This window comes from Canis lupus, chromosome 5 (genome assembly GCF_048164855.1).
Source record: "Canis lupus baileyi chromosome 5, mCanLup2.hap1, whole genome shotgun sequence".
Taxonomy (NCBI): Eukaryota; Metazoa; Chordata; class Mammalia; order Carnivora; family Canidae; genus Canis; species Canis lupus.
In genome coordinates, this window is record NC_132842.1 from 2,359,797 (window position 1) to 2,382,896 (window position 23,100).

The window sequence follows — 23,100 nt, forward strand, 5'->3', positions numbered from 1 at the left end:
ACTTTTAAAAAGTTGTCTAAAAAAATAAAAATAAAAAGTTCTCTAAAACAATGAGTCTAAAAAGTAGCACCACATCCAGCTCAGAGTCAAATAACTGAAAAACTACTAGGTCTTTTACATCTTTTCTCAATTCTTGGGAGACTTAATAAAAATCCCAACATTTCTAGTATGTCCCTAAAAATACAAAGGTTAAACCCAGCTCATATGAATAGTACTAAAAAGTACAAATTAACCCAAACACAATAGATAACAAGGACAAATTTTCACATATAATGACAGAAAGCACCACAGATGCAAAAGGACAAAATAATAATGATTTCAAAATGTCAGAATCTTAACAAAAGACAAGTGTGGACCAGATAAGCAGATGAAGTTATTTACCTCAGTCAGGAGGTGAAGCCAAATAACAGCTATCAAGGAAACTGCTAAGAATAGTCATACTTTACCACCAGTCTGAATAAGGGTTGAGAACATTTAAGCAGCAACAACAACACTGCAGTGAGTTTGCACCTCTGTGTCTCAGTAACAATGGAAATAATCATTGAAGACCAAAGAGGCAAAGGAAATATATGCCTTAGAGAGACAACAGATAGACTCCATAGCCCTAAGCCAGTCAGACTAGCAGAAAAGTCGTGAAAAATGTCATCCTACACCCAAACCACAAAGTGAAGAGGTACTTGGCATGCACAGAGTCCCCAACCAGGCCAGACCCACACAAGGGTCTAGAAAGACAGATGGGCCACGTCAACAGATGGGAAATTATCCGGACACCAGGAAACCTTTGAATTGCACTCTACATAAAATTTTCAGGAAAGGGTTGGGCTTTTTTTTTTTTTTTTATTAATATTAAACAATGGTTTTTGAACTGTCTTACATAGAATCCCCATTCAAAGAAGTGCTTTGTGTCTCCTGAAAATATAGAACATGTTGATGGAGGGGGCACCTGGGTAGCTCTGTTAGTGAAGCATCTGCCTTCGGCTCAGGTCATGATCTTAAGGTCCTGGGATCGAGCCCCACATGAGGGCTCTCCGCTTAGCGGGGGAGTCTGCTTCTCCCTCTCCTTCTGCCCCTCCTCCCATGCCCCACCCTTTTGCTCCCTCACTCTCTCCCAAATAAAAAAATACTAAAAAAAAAAAAAAAAAAAAAAAAATTGATGTAGTTACCTTTTATTTCCCCCTTCTTCATTCTGGTCCATTAACAGGAAAGAATCCAGACACTGGACATAAAATCATTGAGCATCACAACTACCATGCACCATTGCCTACCTGGGGCCAAACTCTACATCAGACCCTTTACATATGTATCTCTCATTTAATCTTCAAGGAAAAGATACAGGAATTATAGCCTGGCTAAGAGATGAATCAAATGAGGGGGGAGCCCTCATTCCTGGGCCCAGGGATGCACAGCACTGACCCAGGTGTGCCAGCAAAGGCAGGAAGGAACTTCCCATGCCAGCCAGAGGTATGCTGGCACAACTTTTCTGGAAAGCACACTGGCAAAATATATAAACTGAGAGCCTTAAAAATGTTCATGATGTCCCATCCAATACTATACACCTAACTTAAATACATAATCCAAACTGTGAACCAAATTTTACACACTGAGATTATTATACTATTTTTATATGGTAAAAAATATGGAAACAGATTTATAAAAGGCAAATAACTAAATATGTATATATCTGTACAAAAAATACTATGCAGCCTTTAAATATATTATGACAATTGTTAAATGGGAAAATGCAAATATATCAAGTAAAATAAGTAAGGAACAACTGTATATGAATCATGATCTGAACTGTTTAAAAAAGCATCTGTGTTTACCCATACACGGACAAAAAGACTGAAAATAAATTCTAAAATCTTAGATTATTCTGGACAGTGAAATGATGGATGACACTGTCTTCTATACAATCATCTGTACGTTCCAAGTTCTCTCTACGTATGTGTTTATTTTATTGTAAACAATCCTTAACATTTTCCAAGAAAACATTCATTATGTCCATTCAAAGCAGTGCCTCTGTGGAAGAATCCTGTGCTCTGGATGCTGAATCATGAAGTACAAAGAGATTTCATCTGCAGGAGCAGATTGTCTGAAACACTGTGCAGCTTTGGGTTGGGATAAAACTTGTCATATTCCTGGTTAATTATTGATGAATCTGGAAGTTGCCTCATTTATTAAAGACTTATGTGCTTTCAAAGGCAACAGCAACACACTGAAGCCTATAATCTGGTGTGAGCAAGCAGCTTCTAGATTGTAATAGGATTACTTGTGGTGTTCTCATTCAAAGGACAAAATCCAATAAAATAAATTGTAGAATGTATTTGTTTAAATAAAACACTTGCATATTGTCTTCCACTTCCTCTGGCAGCACTAAGTTACCAGTCAGCCAGATCCCCAAGGACCCATGCACAGTAATGATGCTGATACATAAATAACAGGGGTTATGGGGGGAGGAAAATTATTTAGCTGGCAAGAGCACAGAGCAGCCATGACAGATTAGCTCAGAGTGACAGAGAATGAAAACTGAGAGCCTTTGCCCTACCCCATGATAAGGGGAGCAAGCTCTTCGCTGCCCTGATTTACCCCACACCCCACAGGAGCAGATGTCTCTGATGGCCAGTCCTGCTGAGGAGCCAGCCTTCATGCAATACAGTGGTTGTAAGAAAACAAAGGGGAAAGGGGGACATAGTAAACACCCTCTTTAAAGTGAACCAGAGGGAAGAAAATGAAAAAGCTGCAAAGTCTTTTCCTAAATATTCCAGCAATGAAAACCAAGATAGATTTTTTTAAAGATTTACTGAACCATATAAAAACTGACAGCATTTCTTTAATTCACAGAATTACATAAGAAAATCATTTATTATTTGAAAAATAGCCTATAACTTTAATCCCAAATCTTTCGCTGGAAAACTTAGTTGCAAAAATCCCTTCTATCCAGGTTCCCACCTGCACACACATACACAGACACACATGCACGCAGACATGGTGCACAGACACACATGGAAATACAGAAACATGAACACACACACTCAGATGACACATACATGAACACACACACTTTGGCTGATAATCTCAGACCATCATAAAATATAAAAGAATTCCACTGGAAGAAACAAATGCAAGTGAGAGACTAACTCTGTTTTAAAGTGCTTCTCCCTCTATTCAGTTAGGCAATATAGAATACAATTTTTTTTCTATAAGAACATTATAGGAAATGCTCTGGCCAGGCAGGCATTACCATGTTTTAATGTTCTATGCTAGTCTGAAAGGGGCAGAAGTCTGCACCTGTCACCACAGAGCAACAGCTCTGCAGGAGGCCACCAGGCAGTTCAGACCACCCCAAGTTAAGTCTGGGTGGCCCTGACAGTCACAAGCAGGAGCAACTGGCCTGAGTCTCTGTGACCTAGCCAAACCAGGGCTTGCAAACCTCCCAAACCCCCCTTGCCAGCCTGACACCCTCAGAGTAGTGACACTGCCACAGAAGCCCTAGCTCTGCCCTCTGCAGGAGGGCACACCAGCACATCAGCCTGGGCCAGCACTTTTCCTCAGGGAACTGTGGTCTGAGCCAATGCTAAACTCTGAGTTCTTCAAAAGAACTGCTTCCACCTTCCTGGGAAGTGACAAGAGTGAGGGGCCATAGGGAGGTGGAAGAGAGAGAGGCCACTTCACACCAGCCAGTGAGCCCCCGGGCACCTCTGTCCTTGGGCTGCCTGCACACTGCCGCTAGTGCTTCCTGCTTTGACAGTTCCGTCTAACTTTCCCTGAACTCTCCAGAAGTCCCCAGGACAGCTGGGTCAGTACCTGCAGAAAGTGCACTTGCCCCCACACACTCTGCATGGTTCTCCCCCTGTGCCCGACACTGGGGCTGGGAAGATCTTCGATGACAGCCTGGGATCCAAAGGGTTTTCTCAGAACACCTGGGTGGCTCAGCAGTTGAGTGTCTGCCTTTGGCTCAGGTCGTGATCCCGGGTCCTGGGATCAAGTCCTGCATCAGACTCCCTATAGGAGTCTGCTTCTCCCTCTGCCTGTGTCTCTGCCTCTCTCTGTATCTCTAACGAATAAACAAATAAAATCTTTAAAAAAAAAAATCTTCCCACTTCTGAGGCAGAAGGTAAGCGATGATGCTGTTTCAAATGCCCAGCTCAAACCACCAGTTCTTTCCTAACTCCAATCAAAAATGTTTCGGTAATACAGCAGCACCTGCTCTGCCATCATCCACGTTTCAGAGACGCCATTTCTCGGAGCACAGCTAATGCAAAGAAACATATCTTAATATCCATTCAGACTTAATTGCAAAAGATTAAAAAGACAAACTCTTGGCCCCAAACCCAAAGGGAGATTTCCTAACTACAGCATCAGTCATACTTGCCCTGCAAATTTCAAGGATCCCATTTTTCCACAAAGGATACATTTCACCCTCTTTTATCCACTTTATGGACAAGTCACCCACTACTGGAACGTCTCTGTCCACCCATAATCTTTATGGTGACATCTGAGTGCAGTAAATCCAGCTTATCAAGCCACAGTTGTCAGCAGCATAAAGTAGAGAACACTATGGATTTTTCTTCACTGGAGACAGGCAGCTAGAAAGAGCACCTGAAGAGAAACATTTAAGAAATCCCTCCTCATGCAGCCCTGGTGGCTCAGCGGTTTAGCGCTGCCTTCAGCCCAGGGCGTGGTCGTGGAGAGCTGGGATCGAGTCCCATGTCAGGCTCCCTGCATGGAGCCTGCTTCTCCCTCTGCCTGTGTCTCTCTCTCTCATAAATAAATATTTTTTTAAAAATCCCTCCTGATGGTATCTGCTCATTTTCTCTTAAAAGTTCATCCACTTTTAATTATTTACAAGTAATAAAACATGTAATAACACAGTGAAAATGATTGGGGTAACTTCCTTTCACAAAGCACATACAATGATTTCTTGTATCCCTTTTAACTTATTTATCAAATTTTGAATCTCCCTGGGCTGTGGGTGGGGAGTCAGGGCCAGTACCATTTGGGCCGGCGTGGCCCCAGGCATCAGCATATGAGGGTCAGTCAGGGAGCTCTACTGCCACCTCAGGGGCATGGGGAGCCAAGGGGAAGACACAGCCCCAGTGGCCTGGCAGCAACGGGAAGCCTCTCGAGCTTTCTAAGCAAAAGGGCATAATGCTGGCAGCAGTAAAGAATGGAAGGATCGGGAAGGATCGGGCTGCCCCAGTGGCGCAGCGGTTTAACGCCACCTGCAGCCCAGGGCGTGATCCTGGAGACCCTGGATCGAGTCCCACGTCAGCCTCTCTGCATGGAGCCTGCTTCTGCCTCTGCCTGTGTCTCTGCCTCTCTCTCTCTCTCTCTCTCTCTCTCTCTCTGTGTCTCTATGAATAAAATCTTAAAAAAAAAAAAAAAAAAAAAAAAGAACAGAAGGACCGAGGTGAGAGGGAAAGCAAAGATAATCCCAGGCCCTGGGACATGTACACAGTCACAGAAACTGGGAAATTTGGCACAACTTCAGGGAAATGGGGCAGACAGGGAGATAAAGGGAAAAGCCAGGCTGGGGTCTGTTTTCTGAATTTTACTTGGAAAGTCATGCAGAGCCCATGGACCTCCCGGTCCTAGAGAGGGCTGTGAAGAAAGCCGTCATAGGTGTTTCGCCTGGTGGAAATATGCAGGGGAGGTCATTTCACATGGGGCAGCTGTTCAGGAACCTGGGGCCAGCCAACCCAAATTCTGGCTGAGAGCTGTTTATTCCCAAAGCCTACTGCACACCAATTATATGTAAAGTGTCTCATTTTAAGCAAAACTGAACAAATGTAACACACTTAGAGCAATACAAGGGAGTTCCACCTTACTCAAAGTTTAGGCTCTAAATGGCAGGGATAGAGTAAACTTAATATATAATTAAATTATCCAAAAAATAAAAAATAAATTATCCTTGAAAACTCCATTTAATCACCCATAAGCATGGGCACTAGGAGGTGCTCCCACCATGGGGCATGGTGAGGGGAGGGGTTGGGAAGGGACTGATAACGCATGAGACAGGTTTTCTCATCTCCAATGTCACCATCAGATCATGCCACACATTCATGAAGGGGGCAACCCTATAACTGCCTTTATCTTTTACACTCTGTCTCCTTGCTGAGCATATAGAAGTTAATCCATTAAAATGAAACATCCCTGTGATACCATACCCATAAGCTTCTACCAAAACAAACAAAACACATTAGAAAAATAACTAAGTCTCCTTTAAACATGGCACTCCTCTAGCAAATGGTATATAATTTAAAATACTACCAATGTACAAAAGTCAATCTCCATCATTTTCCAGAATTGTACCTAAGAAAGGTAAATTCATACCCAAGTTCTAATCACTATGTGGCTCTTCAGAAGACACTAATCTAATCACTATGTGGCTCTTCAGAAGACAGCCTAGGAGGCTGATGAAATCTCCTCATCTGTGTATGAACTTGAGGGGTGCTATGGTTTATTTATCTCAGAAGATATTTCAATAAAGGAATCGTGAATGGCACAAACACTTTGAACCTCTCAGAGGAGATGCCACATAAACTCAAGGTGTTATTACCATTATCTCTTTCTACTGGATAGCCTGGGAAAGCTGTCAGATTCTTGAACTCATGAATTATGAACACAAACTACTTCTTAGGTTTGTCAAAAACTTCAAAAGTTCGGGATATACATTTTATGACCAGTGCCCAGGCCATAGGACTGGCCATAGGACAATTTGAAAACATGACACCAAACAGTAAAAATACTAAATGTTTAATGTCAGATGCAATAAACACAGAGAGACACACACACAAACACTGCATGCATACATTCCTATAGCAGAACCAAGATGGCTACAACTCAAAGAGTTGACCTCCTTGCATTAATAAGTGGAGTAGATGTCCTCCCTGGAATCTAGGTCACTTAATGACTAGTTTGGTGCGTGGAAGAGAGGGGTTCATGACGCTGCACTGGCTTCTAGGACTAGGTCTTAAGAGTGCCCTCTTCCTGTCTCTGTAGAAGCCCTGAACCAAGCACAAAGTCCAATTACCCTGAGATATCCAGCTAGAGACACTAGGTGTAGGTGCTCTTGTTTTTTTCTTTTTTCCCATATACTGTTTATTAACATGGCATGGAATAAACATGGAGAAATGCTGGCTTTTATGAGTATTAAAATGACCTTTGTATCTAAAGAAGAGCTGAGGAGCATGGGAGGTAAATCTGGGAAAGAGAGAGGGCTCAGACATTTTTAGACTGGGATTGAAAATTTGCCTATAACAACTTGCAAATCCAGGAGCCACACAAATCCCTCAGGGTCACACTCAAATACAATGTTGTTGGAAGCACGTGCGCAGTCCCTGGAGGGAGCTGGAGGAGCATCCCTCCCATTGTCTCCTGCTTCTGCTGCTGTGCTGAGTCCCAGCTGAGCCCAAGCTTCCACACATACCATCTGGGACCATGTCATCTGCCAGCTGAATAGCCCCCACATAACGCCACATGGAGAAGAATCACTCTGCTGAGCCCTGTCCAAATTTTAGGTAGTTGGTTATACAATAATACCTAAACACACATTAATTTTCAAATGACATTTTTACTAATCAACTTATGGTTAGGTGTTATTTGATACAGCTGACTAAGATAAAAAATTCTTACATAGGCATTGCTATCGGGGTACCAAGTTCTTATAGTATATTTGAAAGTAATGTTTAAAATATTACAAAGAACTGCACTTTGCAGCTCTGAAAGTACCCCTGAGGGGTTGACTTCCCGTTGTAATCATTTCTCACCGGTCATGCCACAAACACTGTAAGCACAGTGCTAGGTTCTTGGCTTGCTAAGTGCACAGCACTTCAGGGGCACTGTGGAAGAACTGAAATGCCTCCAGGGGAGTGGTTATGTGAGTCCAACCTGACAGCACAAGCAGTCCGTAGGAAGGCTGGCAAATTCTGTGTGAAGAATGACAGCTTGGGAGGCATTACAATTCCGGACTTCAAATTATATTACAAAGCTATAGTGATCAAAACAGTGTGGTACTGTCACAAAAGTAGAAACATCGATCAATGGAACAGAATAAAAACACCCCCAGACATAAACTCACAATTATATGGTTGGTCAGTTAATCTTCAACAAAGCAGGAAAGAATATCCAAAGGGAAAAAGAATCTTCAATAAATGGTGTTGGGAAAACTGGATGGCTACATGCAAAAGAATGAAACTGGACCTACACAAAAACAAACTCACAATGGATTAAAGACCTGACACTTGAAACTTGTGGTTTTTATTAAATCCTAGAAGGGAAGACACGCAGTAACTTCTTTAACATCAGCCATAGCAACTTCTTTCTAGACATGTCTCCTAAGGCAAGGGAAACAAAAGCAAACAAACTATTGGGACTACATCAAAATAAAAAGCTTCTGCACAGCAAAGGAAACAATCAACAAAACTGAAAGGCAACCTATAGAATTGGTAAAGATATTTACAAATGACATATACGGTAAAGGGTTAGTATCCAAAAAATAAGGAACGTATACAATTCAACACCCAAAAAAAAATAATAATAATCCAATTAAAAATGGGGATAAAACATGAACAGACATTTCTCCCAAGAAGACATCCAGATGGCCAACAGACACAAGAAAAGATGCTCAACATCCCTGATCAGCAACATACAAATCAAAACTACCTCACATGTGTCAGAATGGCTAGAATCAGTAATACAAGAAATAACAGGTGTTGGTGAGAATATGGAGAAATAGGAACCCTGGTGCAGTGTTGTGAGAATGCAAACTAGTGCAGCCACTCTAGAAAACAGGACTGAGGTTCCCAAAAAAGTTAAAAATAGAACTACTTTATGATCTAGCAATCACACTACTGGATATTTACCCAAAGAATACAAGAAGGGTAATCCAAAGGGATACATGCACCCCTATGTTTACAGCAGCATTAACGACAATAGCCATGGTATAGAAGCAGCCTGAGTGTCCATCAAATGATGAATGGATAAAGAAGATACAGTGTTTGTGTGCGTCCATGCGTGTGTGTGTGTGTGGATAGATAGAGAATAGATAATGGAATTTTGTTCCATAAAAAATAATGAAATCTTGTCATTTGTAACAACATGAACAGAGCTGGATAGTATAATACTAAGCGAAATAAGTCAGAGAAAGATACCATATGATTACACTCATATGTGGAATTTAAGAAACATGACAAGCAAAAGGGAAAAATTATGAGAAAGACAAATCAAAAAACAGACTCTTAACTATAGAGAACTGATGGCTACCAGAGGGGAAGGAGTTGGAGGGATGGGTGAAATAGGTGAAGGGGATTAAGGAGGGCAGTTATCATGATGAGTACTGAATGTATAGAACTGTTGGATCACCATATTGTACACCTGAAACTAATACAACATTGTATGTTAACTACGTGAAAATAAAAACTTACAAAAAAAAAAAAAAAAAAAAAACCTGGTCATCTGTCTACTTTTCTCTACTTCCAATAATATAGAAAACATATAAAGACATAGGACATAAGATGCCATGATGTCAAAAATAGCAATGCCATCTTGAAGATAATAAAACTGATCCATGGGCAAACAAAGCCTCTGACCCACATTCTTCATGGTAACGAGGCCTCAGACCAGAAGCACATATTTGCCAGCATCAGCCAGGCCGCCTGTGGCACTCTGGCGTAGGGGTGGGAATGAGTCAATGAGAATATTCTAAGAAGCACAGTATAAAAGGGTGTAAAAGGAATCCACTACTGGCTTTGGAAGTGTGCCTGTGGGCACTATTTACTCTTTCTTATGGAACTGCAACATCCTAAAACACCAGGGCCACAGCAGGCTGCCATGGTGTACTTATTCACACTGCAGCCTTTGTAGTCAGAGGGATCTGCCTATGAAGGCCAAGCCATCACACATCAGATGTGCAGCCTTTTGCAACTTTCTTACCCTCTTTAGCCTAAGTGTCCTTACGCATAAACTTGGGATTGCAACAATACCTCCACTCAGTTGGATGAACACAGACACACAAAGCACTGGGCCTGATATACAAAATGCCCCCTAAATGCTAACCATTACTGTTGGTAATGGCATAACCAGCACTGTTTCGTGATTTCCCTCCTACCCCTCTGAAACTCCTTAGTGACTTGGGGCTGAGAAAACATGATAGGTAACACAGCTAAAGGTACTTTCTCAACAACTACCCAACCTGACAGGCAAGTAAATAATGCCTCCAACACAGCACATCTTGTGTAAGAGCTGTCGATCATCGGTGCTGACCTAAAAAGTTAATACCACCAAGACAAGAACAAAGACTATGCTGAAAATACCACTCCCCTGAATCCATAAAGAAAGCAGCTTCCCTCCTCATAAGGAGGGAAAACAGCCCAGGGTCAAAGGCTCTTCTGCCTCAGCTTAAAGATCTGAAGCACACCACCACCTATCAAAACAGTCAAAGAGCTATTTCAAACTCCCCAAGACAAGAGAAGTTAAAAGTTCTTACCAAAAAAATTAAAAAGGTAAATATGTGAGGTGATGGATGCATTAACTCAATGTATCAACTCAATGGAAGCTCTTCACAATGTATATCAAATCATCACATTGTACACTTTAAAGGTTATTATGTTGTCACTCATATCTCAATAAAGCTAAAAGGAAAAAAAAATACTCCAAAGTTTGTTTCTCTACAGTTTTGTTATAAAATTGGAAAGTTATTCTGGAAAGTTTTTGAAAGTGCCATTCAACACTTTCGTTAGCAAAGCACAAAAACACAGGAAGTTGTGAAGGGAAGAGAGAGAATTCCAATTTCCCATGCTGCCACCTCTCTTTTTCCTGTCTTTATGAAACAAAAGCTTATAATTTCAAATGCACTCATGTGAAACAATGTTTACAAACAAACAACGCAAGGGATCAAAGCCAAAATATGAACTCTGACAAAGACCTAAAGTTTTATTATTTTAATCACTACCTAACAACTGCCCTAAACACATATGGAGAGGAGAAACATTTTAGTAAGATGTTTAAGGCCCTCATCCTCAGAGAAAAACAACCTTCCAATACTGTGGTGTGGAAAAGATAAATGAGAGGAGGTGATCCTCTTAAATAGGAGACAGTCCATTGCTGACAACTTGGCAAGTCTGACATCGCAATGTGGCCATGCCCAGAACCTGAGCAAGTCTTTAAGACACCACTCCCTATTTAGCATGATAAATAGGTCAACTCTTGGGTGAAATCTTCTGGTGATTGGCATTGGTGCCTTTGGCTGAACTAAAGCATTAAAAGTTGCATCAATCCTTACACCTACCTACCCAAGCAAAAGATGTTCTGTGTTCACTTACTGCTGATTTAACTCCCCCAAATCACCTTCTTCAGATCCAGAAAAGTAAAGTAGTAGTATGGGTACATGAATTATAGAGGCCTATATAACAAAGGATTACAGAGGTCACTAAAATGTCGACTTTCCCATTTTATTTTACAATGTAGATCATCTCTTTGAACTCCGGGGTATTCTCGGAACTACAACTAGTTAATAAATGCTGAGTTTTTTAAAAACACTTCCATATTTTATAACTATAAATGCTATTTATAGTCTCTTAGTTTTATTCTTTCCAAGTTTCAAAAGATATTTTTAAATGGAAAATGTATAACCAAAAAAAAAAAAAAAAAGGAAAATGTATAACCAAAGTCTTTTAAAATACAGGAAAGAAATTTTACATGATTTCCTTTGATCCTGCAGAATGGCAGCTGCAATTTTAGAAGGTAACAAGGGCTAATAGTAAAAACAAATAAGTAAAAAATGACAGAGGCTGAGATAGTCGGACAAAGACATTTCTCCTTGCTCTGTCAAAGAATCAGCTTTAATTACTAGGTGATCAGAACAATTTGTTTTCCCCTATTTCCAAATGATTCACTGATAGATATTAATACTGGGATTTCTACAGTACTTTAGGAGAAAAAAAGTGACCCTTTGACACACCATCCTGAAAATGAGTTTGGTATCACAAATCAAATAAAAATCAACTTCATTTTATGAATCAGCCACTAAAATTGTATCTGATCTATGTTTAACACTTGAAGAAAAAGAAAAATATCTAATATAAACTAAGAGTCTGTTATATGAAGGAGCATTATCTACATTAAGTCACTTAATGCTCATTCCTGCAACCAAAAGATAACATTTCCAAATGACAGATGGAAAAACTGAGGCGCACCAAGTTTGTGGGACTTGCCAAAGTTCAAAACGACTGAAAGTCAAACCGAAAACTGGGAAAGATACTCCACTCTGGACATCTTGGAAAAATCTAAATCAGTGTTGCTGGGATTTTACTTCTTCAATTGCAAAAAAAATGTTTCCATGATTTTTTTAAGGAAGAACACTTTTACCACAAATCCAATTTCCCACATCCAGTGCAATTCTAATGAGGATGAGAAGAAACAATTCAGAAGAGTTGATTCAAGTGAGACTTAATCACTGGCAACCACTCTTTGCAGAAATGAAAGAACAGTACAGCTAACATCTACTCCATTTTACTCCTATAACACTTTTTTTTTTTTTTAACATTCTCTCTTCAAATCCTAATAACAATCCCATAAAGTAGGTGGCACTAGAAGCAAAGGATTCTGGACCTACAGAGGTTACCCTTCTTGCTGTCAGACACACAGATGATGTAATCTGCTCTTCTGAATCCTAGTCCAGAGTGTGTCACTCTGATACGCCTGCCTCCTAGAGAAAAACCATCCATAACCAAATTTTCCACCTTCAGCCAATCGTGTTTTTGCAAACATCTGTGTTTTAAAAATGGATCAAAAAAAAAATGGATCATAAAACACAAACGATAAAACTGACCCCACCATAGAAAGTTCAGGGTTTTCTTTGCTTTCCAAGTTTCCTTCAAAAAAAAAAAGTATATTCTGGACAGTAATATTTTGCCTTCAAAATTAAAAATATACTCCTTCCATAGTTTAGTACAAATGTTCAATAGCCAGATGTAGTTGTTTAAGCAGCTCTCAATCCAAATGATGCACTGTCACTAATAGATCCTCTTGATTTGCCTGAAAGGTTTTTTCCAGATCTCTAACAAAGTGGTATAAGTACCAAATCCTACATTCAACTTCAATGGATTCAGTGATTAGTCATATCCTGTGTGGTGGTACATCAGGAACCAATATCCTGTACAGTTTGCCTCCCTCTTCTGCAGGTGCTGCTGGCTGTAATAAGAGAAATTTCAGTTTAGAGTAAAACCCTGCTGGGCAGGAACCCAGCTGACTATTATTCACATATGACTTTGCACACTGGGCTTCAGAATTATAAATTATGCATCTCAAATGCCTTTGTGGTAGAAGAAAAGTTTGTTCCCTGGAAAAGAGTTCATTTTTTAATTCCAGATTTAATATTGGACCCAAAATCAAAACACAGACATAAAAAAACTTTCCAATACTTATTTTATACTTTAAAGAAACAGAAAAAAGTCTCACATTAGCCATCTACGCAAAATGAAACTATCTTCTTTGTTTTTAATCTATTAATACAACATCTTTTTAGCATTTAGTAATCTTAGGTTTTTGAGATACACAGCAGACTTATTTTCTGAAGTGTTAGAGAAGGAAATATTGATTTTTTATTGTAGGATATCTCAAACAGGATTTTTCAAAAATATAAACCCTGTAATACAGATTAGTTTTTTACTCTAAAGGGATGTGATGCAAATAACAAGAACAAGAAAAATCATCTATCAGAAAAAATGACTGAGTTCCAAAAAATTAAGTCATATAGAGTCTGAATATTAAAGAGTATCAAAAGTGGGAAAATAATATTGACCTGCCTGTCATCTAAAACCACCTGAATTTATACTACCATAAAATCAACTTCATGACTACATATGTGTATGTATGTGTACACACATCCTACATCACTATCAGGCACTATCATATATTTAGTTATACTTCACAAAAGGAATAGTGTCATTAAGTCACTTCTGAGCATATAATTTATCCTAAAAGACATTTATCTTGAGATGTTAAGGAATTCTAAAAGGACACTCCAGGCAAAATATATCCTAACTTCCAACAGCATATGTTTGATCTAGGAATCAAGCCCCATCATTTCAAAGTAAGGGAAGCAAAACATTTTCACAGGGAGGGTCGTTGAAGTAAGAGATTGTCCAGCCTGTCTGCTCCTCTGAGAAGCCACCGCACCTCGCCCCCACCTCAGGGTTCCAGGAGCACCATAACGAACAATACAGACTAGGAGAGGCATCTCGAGCTCTGGGGACTCGGGCAGCAGGAACCCAGCCCAGAATTTCTGAATATGGGAAGAGTGTGTGTGAGATTCACTAAAACTCAAAATGACTGAGGACCAAAACCCAAAATTGGAAAATCTCTTCCACTATGGACATCTTTGGAACCTCCTAATGAACCTTCATTCAGCAAAGGCAGTTGGTGAGCTAGGTGGGAAGGAACCTCTGGCTGAGGGAGGACAGGTGAACAGTCAGGGAGCCTGTTAGGAGGGAGAGAGGTTCGCAGGAGAGTCCAGGGGACTTGGAGGCTCAGCAGTGAACCATTCACCAGACAGCAACAGGACTTCATGAGAGGCCCCAGAAAGCAGGCTTTACACACTGTATGGAGAACTCCTCAAAGTAGCTAGTTCTCACTTGAGATTTCTAAGCATCTCTGACACAGTAATACATGTTTTATGGGACTCTCAGAACTATGAAATACCTAAAAACTGAGTTTTGCTCACAGTGACTTATGTAGTCTATTTTTTAACATCTTCACTGATTCTATATCACAAACCATAAAATTCATTAATTTAAACTGTACAAGTCAAAGATTTTTACAATATTCACAGAGTCATACAATCACCACCACTACCTAAATTTAGAATATTCTCATTACCAACAAAGCAAATCAATTATCAGCTGCTCTTCCATCACTCCCAACTCCCAGCCCTCAACAACCACTGCTCTACTTTCTCTACCTATAGATGTGCCTATTCTGGTCATCTTGTATATATGGAACCATAGAATACATGGGCTTCTGTGACCAGCTTCCTTTCACCTAGCATGATGTTTTCAAGGTTCATCCATGTTGCAGCACAAATCAGTATTTCATTCATTTATATGGTTAATATTCTAATGTATGGATAAACTACATTTTTGTTCTGTTGGTTGGACATTTGGGTTGTTTCCATTTAGGGGCTGTTATGGATAACGCTGCTATGAAGACTTGTGTACCTGATTTTTTGTGAACATGTGTTTTTATTTCTATTGTACATATATTTTATAGTCTATTCTTAAGAGAAAAAAATTAAATAATTGATGTTTCAAGTCATTTGGATAAGAGCTTTCAATTTTATTTCTAAGTTCCAGTATCAGTCAATAGAGAAAAAAAAAAAAAGCAAAATGTCATAAGCCACCTAAAGATGGCAAGCCAGACCCAAGGGAACACAGAGCTGTGAAAAAAAAGGTTATTTGTACATACTCCTTCCAAGTGAAAAAATCTTAAACAAGAAAAAATGACTAAAAGACAAAAAATCACCTTTCTACCATGTTCACAAACTCTGCATTTCTTTTCATAAACCTTTTTCTATGTTTCATGGAAGACAAAAAAGACATCAAAAATAGATAAAATTATATGAATTTACTAATTCCCTACCTTTCTCTACTGCCATTGACCTTGGTCCTAGCTAGGCATGTTGTATGAGTGGCCACATAGGAGCAAAGCACAGTGTGCAGGCCTAACCAACCATTTTACCCTGTGGAAAAAGAGCTGTAGAAATCACCTCCCTGGAGCAGTTTTATACATTTCTTTCCATCCTTGAAAAAAATGCAGAAGGCTCCAACCATCTATTAAATGTCAAACATCACTAAGCTGCATCCAACTCTACAGGAAGGTAAAAACCTCCCAGGACAGATGGAGGATCTGTCTACGGGTTAGTGAGTGTACAAGTAAGACTTTAAATAATACCTCCGTGACCAACTCATCCAGGTCCACCAAGAGCCAAAAGCACTTCACATCAGCCAGACTCTCTCTGTGAATCGTGGATCCTAAACATTTCTATTTACTGCTGGCAGTTACCCAAGGATCCCAACTGATAGAATTAGAGGCGCCAGACCCAACATAGGTATGTTTCAGGGCCAGATTCCCACACTGCTTTGGCCACCTGCCTTGAACCAGGCCCAATGCAAATCCTAGGACTTTCCTCTGCTTGGTCTGAAAACAGACTGAACTCCTTCAAAAGAGCTGACACAAAAGAATTAACTTCCAGGTACTCCGAATCACACCAAATCTTAGTGTCAATTGTAAACTGTGTGTACCAATATGCCAAACACACTAAACCCTAAAGTGCTGGTTATACAGTCTACCAAGTAAAAGTATACTTTTTGTGTGTGATGTGTTTATTCTCAACTTTTACACTTACTCAACCTGTACGATTCCTCTGCGGCAGATGTTGGCAAGTAAGACTGAGGCAGGGCCACCGCCCCAAGCATTTCACCTGGAGGGAGAAGCTCAGCTCCACGGTGTAGATAAACACCGAAGTACCATAGGAAAGCTCATTCATCCAGGTCAACGTGTGAGCTAACCCCCAGAAGCACAAAGCGGAGAACCTCAAACAGCCTGGGATGCAGGCCCAGCCTCCCAAAGAAGGCTAGTCTGAGATGAGGTTCAACATATGAGCAGACACGGAAGGAGCGGACATGGAGAAAGTGAGCGCTCAAGATAGGAGAAACAGAGAAGGCCAAAGCAGAGGCAGGAACGTGCAAGGGAGTGCAAGTGGGTAGAATACAGGGCTGAGGAGCCTGGTGAGGGAGGGGCTGAATGCGGAGGCTGGAGGCTGGAGGCTGGAGGCAGGAGGCGTCCCACAAGGGACAGGCTGTGCTGAGATGGCAGGACCTTGGTGGGGGGTGGGGGGGAGACAGGTGCAGAGGCACTCACACAAAAGAGTACAATGAGATTTGCATTTTAGAAAGATCATCGGGGTTTAGCACCGCCTTCAGCCTAGGGCGTGATCCGCGTGATCTTGGAGACCACGTGATCTTGGAGACGCGGGATCAAGTCCCGCCTTGGGCTCCCTGCATGGAGCCTGCTTCTCCCTCTGCCTGTGTCTCTGCCCCCCTCCCCATGAATAATAAAATCTTAAAAAAAAAAAAAAAAAAGATCAGCCTTTCAGACACATTGCATTTCTTTTTCACTTTTGAGAGAGAAGACAGAAAATGTTAATAAAACAATATTTTATTTCACTATTTTTATGATTGCCTCTATTGCCATTTAAACTCTGCAACAAAAAAAAAAAAAAAAAAAACACTCTGCAACAATATAACTACCTCCCTAAGTTTCAATAAGCTTACAAATGTGTAACAACAAGCAGTTATATGTGTATTTGCAGGAAAATCTCACACCAATTGTTTAAGATTTCTCATTAAAAACCATGACTTACATGTCTTTAGTAATCAACAGTCCTCCCCCTCCAAAAAGAGAAGAGACCACAATTTCAAAAGTTACTGTGTGTAAACTCAAGTTTGTTTTAATAACAATGAATCACTATTCAACAACTCAGGTTTCCATGCTTCAGGGACAGAAGCAGTAGCCCAAACGCCAAAGGCACAGATAACCAACCTAGAATAAAGCCAATATTGGCAGCATTTATAGTCCCTACCTTACACACACACACACACACACACACACACACACACGTGTTGCGCATACACATACTTTGCTCTTCTGATTGCAGAGCTGCTTAGGCAAATATTAATTTTTACCTATTCTTTAATTCAATCACACATTGTCTTCTTAGGTAAAGAGGAAAAAACCAAAAAGGAATAATAGGATACTTGGGAAAGTTTCCCAGCAAGTAAAACTGGTGAGTAAAACTCTGGTGATTCAGCTCCAGCACTAAAGAGTTTCACATTCATCATCTGTTCGGTACTCACATTAACCCTGCAAGGGAGTATCCCACTTTATACATGAGGAAAATGAGTTTTTGTAGGGCTAGTTTTCCCAAAGTAAAATGTTAATGTTAAAAAAAAGAGTAATACCAATAATAAATAAACCTAGTTCTCCAAACCCAATCCAAAGCTCCCACCAGCCCCCAAGAGAAGAGGGCTATGGGGGAAAGCAGTGAGTTAAGAGGTTCCAGCAACTCCCCTCCCTCACTTTACCATCCCCCTATTCCTTTCACAGCAATTAGCATTTTAGACTGACGGAAGATCCCCATCCAAATATAAAAAATAGTGAAAGGGAATAAAGAGGAAAGGAGAAAAAATAAGTGGGAAATATCAGAAAGGGAGACAGAACATGAAAGACTCCTAACTCTGGAAAAGGAACTAGGGGTGGTGGAAGGGGAGGTGGGCGGGGAATGGGGGTGACTGGGTGACGGGCACTGAGGGGGGCACTTGACGGGATGAGCACTGGGTGTTATTCTGTATGTTGGCAAATTGAACACCAATAAAAAAATAAATTTATATTAAAAAAAGGAAGATCCCCATCCAAACAACTGTTCGAGACACCCTCCCAGAGGACCACCAGTCCATACTGCTGCCCTGACCAATACCCTACTCCTTCCCCTACCATCAAACTGTATAAAGTACCAGTGTCGTGCCCTGGCATTCACAATTCTCCTCCTGATCCTGATCTACCATCTGGGAAGAATGCTCCACAGCAGCCAAAGTAGCCCCGAAAGCCTGAATCACCTGTGTTCACACTGTTTCCCTTCACACAACCCGCTCCCACACTGAGTCGGACTCACAGCACATACTCTCCAGATTCTCATGCCTGTACCCCACTGCAGATCTTCAGAACCAGAACATCTTAGCCAGGCAGATGCTTTTTCAGATCACTCCACTATCCATTTAGGAAGCAATGCCCTATAGCAGGGCCAGCCTTCCCACTCATTAAGCCCAATATCAACTCTAGTCACTAAATGGGATCCCCCTCCCAATCCAATGCCATAATAACCACTCACATCCCTGAAATCCAGAAGCAATTAACTGTCTGTATCACCCTGTTGCCAAATAATGCTACTACCTACTATCACTGTTTTACGTACTCATCTGGTATCCTAGGTTATACTCTTCTCGAGTGCAAGAAATCTGTCTCATATTTCTCCATAGAGCATAACATTTTGTACACAGCAGCCCTTCAAAATACCAACTTTTTTTTTAAACAAACATGAAGATTATCTTATCTTTCTCCTAACCAGATTCTGGATGTCCAGCAGGAAAAATGAGAAGCCTCAGGGCCAGACTTGATCCACTCAAAATTAAGGAGTGGCCAGCAAAGAAAACTTTGGAAACAAAGGGCACCACACTAAAAAGTCACTGCAGTTGGTGCTCTGCACTCTGTGTTCATCAGGATTCAAGGAGGAGTCCACCTGCAGGCACTAGAAGAATGAACACATACATACACAGCAGACAGCCCTCCAATTCTAAGTCCTCGAGAATAGTTCCTGCAACATAATTATCAGTATCTAGCAGAACACTCGCCTTAGACAGGGTCTAGATGAGGATGTGTGGATGGAGATGGAACAGCCAAAACATTTTCACCCATCGGTGATCATAAGCAGAAAAACATTTTTTCACTGGAGGGGGAAAAAAAAAAAAAAACGCTATGACTAAGTGTAAGCCTTTAAATATCTGCTTATTGAAGACATTTCTGGTATTAAGTCACACCACTCCACTGTCCAGAAAAATTGATTTGTTTAACCTGAAAATAGCTGAAATATAATGTCAAATATAATAGCCCACCACACTACAAAATACATGTTGCAGAGAAAGCTTAGTGACTTGTTTCCCTTTTCCTTTTTTCCTTTTGGGGGAAACTTAGTTAATTTTTATACAAAGCCATAAACATGATCTTTCTACATTTTTCCCCGCCAGATGACAGTTTGTCATGCCACATGTCACCTAGCAACTTAAATACCACTCTACAGCTAGCAGGCTACCCAGGTTCTTCATACAAAATGTATCTTGTCCTATTAAACAGTAAGAGGTAAAGAAGAGACATTAAGAGTTGAAGCAAGTGTTAATATGTGTTTGCTTCACAATCACCTTAAATAAGGTGGGAGAAGTGAGAAGAAAGACGAAAATTTAGTCTCAACCATTACCTAACAACTTAAGAAGAAAAGACACAAATGAACCTGGAAGTCACTCAAGCTCTTGCAACATCTGAGAGTCAACAGTCTTGTGATCCAATGATTAACCCTTGTGTACTACAAAGCCCATCTTAAAATTCACCCACTGAACTGTGAACTTCACTGAAAGAGGCTTTAAATAATTTTAGAACACCCTGACTCATCTCTAACTCCTCCCACTCATTTGTATCCCACTCCAATGCTACCATCATCCTCTGAGAATCACTCTTCCTTCCTTCTCCACCTGGTGTTCCATCTCAAACCCTCTAAAAACTCAGCTCGTGTGCTCTGGGATGCCTTTCCAGACTCTCTTAAGAAAACTGCACTGCCTTCTCCATGTTCCTGGGTCCCTAGGAAAACTATCACTAACATTTAAAAACAAGGTCCAGATCGATCTATCACTGAGACTCCTCAGTTACATTTACCCAATATCCCAGATCCATTCTCTTCTCAGTGCACCACAGCATGACAGTCCACACCACCGTCTCCTTCCCTTGAATGACCACAGAGCCTAGACTCTTACACTCCAACTTCCACAAAGCAGCCAGTGGGCCCCCTAGATGTCCAGCACCCAGAACAGTGCCTTGAATATAGTAAACGCTTAAGAATTTCCGTGGAAGGGACACCTGGGTGGCTCAGCAGTTGAGCGTCTGCCTTTGGCTCAGGGTGTGATCACGAAGTCCCAGGATCCAGTCCTACATCGGGCTCCCTGCATGTTCCTCCCTCTGCTTGTGTCTCTGCCTCTCTCTGTCTCTCTCTCATGAATAAATAAAATCTTTAAAAAAAAAAAAATTCTGTGGAAGGAACGAACGACTCCATCAAACTATATTGGTATTTCGACCAACATCCACGGTGTGCATAATGGAACAACTCACTTTATGCATGTAAAATTAGTAAAATGAAAGGAAATGTCCTCTCTGTGTAGGAACACAGGCACAGTGCTTAGGACATATTATTGTATCTTTCTTTCCTTTCACAACTTATTTTGGTTTCCAAAGTATATATGCAACCTGATCATTGATTTAGAACATTCAGATCATAAACTGCCATTCATAAACAATCTTTTAAAATGCAAAACGTAGGTTTAGAGAATATGCTTCCCGTTGCCAGCAATGCAAGATAAACGGGTGTCCAACTTCCACTAATTTTATTTGGTTTTCGATAAGTTAAACCAAGTGCAAGGAACATTTTAGAGCTGTTACATAGAGTCAACATCTTTCATCTTCATGTCAGGTTGCTAAAAGACCCCCCAGATTATCCTCAAAAGGCCGTATTTCCGCTATTCTTCCCGATATATACTAAAAACCAAACCGTGTAAAATGTATTTCTGCCTTAATTTCAGACGGCACGGGAGGCCGCGCCCTGTGTGCACTCAGGCTTGCAAAGTGCCGTCCCGTCCCGTGCCGTCAGCGTCACCGCCTCTCCAAGCCCCGGCGAGCCAGGCCACCTCGCAAGTGGGAAGCGCGTGAAGCGAACATGCTTTCGGCCCGACGTTGCTCCCGAGCCCAGGAAACGTCCCCAGGTGCTCGACAGAACTCAGGGGCTCGGCCGTCGCCAAACACGAGGGCCGGTAAAGCAATTCAACAAAATGTCTTTTCACTCGTGACACATTGTAGAAGAATGTAGTTAAGTGGAGACAGTGTTACCCGTCCACGGGGAAGAGGGGGCCTCCCCGCGGCCTCAGGCCCTCGCCGCAGCCCCGCACCGCGGGGAGCCGGCCCGGGCAGGCGGGCGCGGGGGTCCCCCGCGGAGAGACCTTCGAGCCGGCGACTGGCCTCGGGGGCTGCCTTCACGGGGCCCGCCCGGGGCGTCTCCAGCACCGCGACTCCGCGCCTGGCAGCGTGCACGGGCCGCGCGGGCGGGTGTCCCTCCCGGGGCTTCCTCCGCGACCGCGGCCGGCCACGGCCCCCACCGGCTGCCCGCGCTGCCGCGGCGACCTGGAGGCAGCAGCTGGCGGCCCCGGCCCCCCCCCCCCCGGGCGGTGCCGAGCGCGGACGCGGCCGCTCCCCGCCGTGCGCCCAACAAACTCTCCTCCAACCTCAAAAGTTCCCGGTCCGCAGCCTCTGCCGCGGGGCGCGGGGCCCGGGGCGGGGAGAGGCCTGAGGCTGGATTTCCAGCGCCCGCAGCGCGGCCCGGGGGAGAGCGGGTCCCGGCTGGGCTGCACGGCCGGAGCCCCGGGAGCGGAGGGGGGCGGAGGGGGGCGGAGGGGGGCGGAGGGGGGCGGAGGGGAGGGCCGCCCGAGAGGGGCCGCGGGGTCCTGCGCGCTCGGCCCCGGCTGCCCCCGCCCCCGCCCGGCCCGGGCCCACCACTCGGCCTCCCGCGGCCCGGGGCGGGGGGCGCCCGCGAGGCCCGGCCGGCCGCCGCACTTTCCCTTTCCCCGCCTCCCCTCCGTCTCCCTCCTCCCTTTTCCAGGAAGCGCCATATTGATCCCGGCGCTTCCCCCTCCCTCCTCCTCCCCGTCCCCGTCCCCGTCCCCGACCCCGTCCCCTCCCGCCTCCGCCCGCCCCCGCCCCGGCCCGCGCGCCCCCGGCCCCTCACCTTGGCGATGGCCTTCCGGTAGCGGGTCACCGCTTGCTGGATGAGGCTGAAAACTTTCATGTGCCCGTCCCCGCACGGCACGACCACCCGGGTCCGCCCGAAGCACACGGTCACTTTCATGCCGCCGCCGCCGCCGCCGCCGCCGCGGCCCTCGCCCCCCTGACCGCGGCGGAGCTGCCCGCGCTGGGCGCAGGGGCGCGGCGGGGCCGGGGCGCGGGAGACAGACCGGGGCGCGGGCTAGCGGCGGCGAGGGGCCTCGGCTCGCATGCCCGGCCCGGCCCGGCCCGGCCCGGCCGCCCTCCCCGGCCCGGGGCCCGCCTCGCCTCTCCCCGCCGCGGCGCCCGCAGCCTCCGGCCACCTGTTCGGCGTCTCGGCGCGCTCGGCGGCGGCGGCCCGAGGCGGTGTGGCGCTCGCGCTCCTCGCTCCTCGCTCCTCGCTCCTCGCTCCTGGCT

General features: G+C 43.3%; 1 protein-coding gene across 28 annotated transcripts in view; it reads right to left on the minus strand.

Annotated features, from left to right (window-relative positions):
* The window catches only part of PARD3 (par-3 family cell polarity regulator), a 649,441-nt gene extending 626,615 nt beyond the window's left edge, over positions 1-22,826 (minus strand). For 18 of the 28 annotated variants that reach the window (XR_012030741.1, XM_072825190.1, XM_072825186.1 and 15 more), the window contains exon 1: positions 22,649-22,825. Coding sequence is in view for 27 of the 28 variants with exons in the window: in XM_072825190.1 (XP_072681291.1) it covers positions 22,649-22,768 (120 nt within the window). In the remaining variant the exon portion in view is untranslated. Of the gene's footprint in view, positions 1-22,648 lie in introns of all 28 variants that reach the window. The other 10 variants (XM_072825188.1, XM_072825191.1, XM_072825187.1 and 7 more) reach the window with 4 other exon arrangements.
* Between the last annotated feature and the right edge of the window lie 274 nt (positions 22,827-23,100).